The sequence below is a fragment of the Cucumis melo genome, chromosome 7 (assembly GCF_025177605.1).
Source record: "Cucumis melo cultivar AY chromosome 7, USDA_Cmelo_AY_1.0, whole genome shotgun sequence".
NCBI classification, from domain to species: Eukaryota; Viridiplantae; Streptophyta; class Magnoliopsida; order Cucurbitales; family Cucurbitaceae; genus Cucumis; species Cucumis melo.
Genome location: NC_066863.1, coordinates 24,971,027 through 24,974,578, shown reverse-complemented (window position 1 = coordinate 24,974,578; position 3,552 = coordinate 24,971,027). Strand labels below are relative to the sequence as shown.

General features: G+C 38.2%; 1 protein-coding gene across 1 annotated transcript; it reads right to left on the bottom strand.

Annotated features, from left to right (window-relative positions):
* Positions 1-209: 209 nt before the first annotated feature.
* On the bottom strand, positions 210-2,560 carry LOC127150408 (uncharacterized). Its single transcript, XM_051088123.1, has 5 exons — positions 2,273-2,560; positions 1,968-2,193; positions 1,672-1,885; positions 866-1,202; positions 210-788 (listed from the first exon to the last, which is right to left on the bottom strand). Exons 1-5 carry the CDS (start codon positions 2,558-2,560, stop codon positions 210-212), a joined length of 1,644 nt encoding a protein of 547 aa, XP_050944080.1.
* Between the last annotated feature and the right edge of the window lie 992 nt (positions 2,561-3,552).

Below are 3,552 nucleotides of genomic sequence, written 5' to 3'. Positions count from 1 at the left end.
ATTGTAAAAAAAAAAACTTCAACGAAAACACTACATTAATAGGATAATACAACAATTCATACCATTACATTTGAAAGCGAAACGAAAATACAAACTAATTAACTTCAACAGAATTTCAAGTTCGTTATATAATAAGACATAACAAGTTAGAAGAACATATAGTCCAAGTAAGAAAAGTTTCATTAATACAAATACAACAAACAAACTAGTCATCGGTTTTCTTGAAGAATGATGCTGCAGTACGGGTACTTCATATTGTCGGGAACTTCAAGGAAAGCTTTCATGTCATCGACGTTACGCATAATTATACGCATTAAGCGACACCTATCCATCAATGTAAGCTCAGGGATGGCCTCCAACTGTCGAACAATCTCTTGACGTGTTTGGGTAGCATCTTGACATTGTAGGATAGACCATTCAGCAATGCGATGAAGTTGTTCATTTCCATACTCAATGGCAGTACGAACTATGTCCCCACTATCTATGGCATGTCCTGGACGTTTTCGCTTAGACCCGCTTGAAACATTCCTACGTTCACTGACCCTAGCGGTTCTTGTTTCCATCAAATCATCAGGCGACATGTTCAATCCCGGACTGTACATTGGCGGAAAGTCCGTATCTGGCACAATATCAGCAGCAAATGCGTCATACCCAGCAGGATCGTTTGACCCAATGTCCGCAAAACTCTCAGCCCGGTCTCCTGTTGCACGATCTTTGCCAAACACGTACGACAGTTCGTCATAGTGGACAAACGACTTATTAAGGAGGCCTTTTGCCGCCGGATGACTCTGTATAAGTGCAATAATAAATTATTAGTCCATGTATTGAAATAATCAAACAAGTGTTCAAATATCTAGTAACGCACCTTTACCCAATCGTCAAAGACTTCTTTCTCAGCGATGATGCATTTTTTTTCATCATTCCACCCAAAACCACTACAGTTTGGGCCACACATCTCCGCAAGTGCATGAAACATTCTTTTCATCAATTTGATTCGGCTATCGATGGTTGAAGCATGGTTATTACAACCTGGGATCTTGAAGGCCATCATTCTCGCCAGCTGATTTAAGTACCCGGGACGAAAGGTCCCATTGTCGGACCTCCACCCACCAGCATTGACCAACTCCACGAGGCACTCCACGAGGCCTGCCTCTTCCTCTTTAGTCCAAGTATGTTTAGGTAGTCTCGATGAACTTGTCATGCTAGACGTAAAACGCAAACATATTAGTTTCATTAAGTTTCGTATGATTAGATAACATACATACGATTAGTTTCATAGTACAATGAACTCTTACTGAAAAACAGTTTGACAGTAAGTTACTTGCGTAACCAATACATTCAAAATAATCATGTTACAAAGACTATGAAAAAATAAGACTTATTGCAATCACTACTTAAGTATGAAAATGAACGAGAAACATTTAATTTTTCTATTGGTTACGCAACTCCCATTCAGTAAACTTTTCTTTTGCAAGGTCGTCCCTCCATTGACTCCACTCATTCGACGTCTCTATGTAATGTATGTTACCGGCGGCAGTAGTCGCATGGGTGGAATCAACCTCATCTATGTTGTCTTCTATATCAAAGTTTGTCATCTCCCTATTGATAAGGTTGTGGAGGAGACAACATGCGAGTATTGTGCGACATTGAACTTCTACAGGATAGTATGACTTTTCCCGCAGTATCGCCCATCGACCCTTCAAGACACCGAATGCTCTTTCGATTACATTACGAGCAGAAGAATGTTTCATATTGAAGAACTCTTTCGACGTTGAAGGTGCATTTTCAGGGCCACGCCATTCTTGTAAGTGATAGCGTTGGCCTTTGTATGGTGCTAGGAAACCCTCCGCATTTGGGTACCCGACATCAACCAAGTAGTAATAGCCTGTGATCACAATGCACGATTAAAATGTCGCAGTTGTTACTTTCAAAATTGCATTCATAGGTACAATGTCGTTGTTACTTACCCTTGGGCACCTTAAGCTCATTAGGTCTTGAAAGGGCATCACGGAGGATGCGTGAGTCCGCAGCTGATCCTTCCCAACCGGCAAGTACGTAAACGAAATCTCCTTTCCTGTCACACACGCCAAGTACATTTGTGGCCACCTCCCCCTTGCGTGTTCTATACCTAGCGCGGTCACTTGCTGGAACGTTGACTTTTATGTACGTTCCATCTAATGCACCTAGGCAATTCTGCAACGCATAACTACGAATTATTGAGAAGAACTAACGTCGTTGTGTTGGAAGTACGTAGTTCGAGATAAATGTGTACCTCAAACCACCTCCATCTTTGATCTGTGCATTCATTAGGCACTGGTTGTGGTTTTTTCAAAAGCTCCTCATGAAGTCGAATGACGGCCAACAAGACCATGTTGAAATGGCGGGAAATTGTCTCACCCGACCGCATGAACTTTCGTTGAATGACATGATTTTTCACATCGTGCACAAGAATGTGGAGGAACATTGCTACCATCTCCTCAACATCGACGACTTCCGTCGACGTTAGTCCAGCAATGGTCCTCAGTAGGTGACAGAGAATGGCGAAACGTCTTCGGTCCATTCTCGTACTTTGGCGACAGACTAGGTCTGAGCCATGAATCATGCGAAAGTAAGCTAACTGTCTAATCCTATGCCTAGTTTCATACGGGATGTGCGTTATCCTTTTTGTATCGTTCTTTAAGAGTTCCAACATTAGTAACAACTGTCGTTGGGATGCTATGAACGCATTTACAATAGACGCCAACTCGTGTTCGTCCATTATAAATTATAGATTGACACCCTGTTGGAAAATAATCCTAACAACGCGTTAATTTCGAATGTTGTTAACCTAATCACATAATACCAATCTTGGTTTTGAAATGTTGGAAATATCTTCAAAGGTAAACTAAGTTAATATGTTTACAAATTAAGTAATTGACTTCTACTACTTTTTTGAAAATACTTTTGTGCAAACTTCATTTATGTTTATGTTTCCATTTATGTAAATATGGAAGTATACGTATTTAAATTTGCGAAATAAAACATATTGCTAATTTTCAATTGAAATCTATCGTGAACGTTTCAATTAATTTTACTGTTTCAATAGAGAGATTATCCAGTCTGTAAAAAGAAATCACAAATTCCTATATAGCTTTCAAAGTTTGATCTCTATTTTAATTTCAGATTGTATAAGAATAATCCACTAAAACAAAATAGTATCATCCATATAATTTGTCTAACAATTTGTCTAACGTGACATTTATATAAAAAAAATTCAAAATAATATAAATTATATTGCTTTTAGAAAACAGGCTTCTAAAATTAATATAAATAGTAGGATTCATGAAAACAATTCTTTCTTTTTTTACTTTCCCTTATTATCATTATTATGCATCATCCACTTATATGTCTCCAATTTGACCACTCAATCTATATTTTATAGCGTCTCAAACTGAACCATATTCAACTTGTTAGAACTTTTCTATATTCTTTATTCTAATTCAAACTTTACTCTCTTGTTGGTTTTGAAAACTCTTTTGATTAATTAAAAAACGATACTAAACCTATATCTTG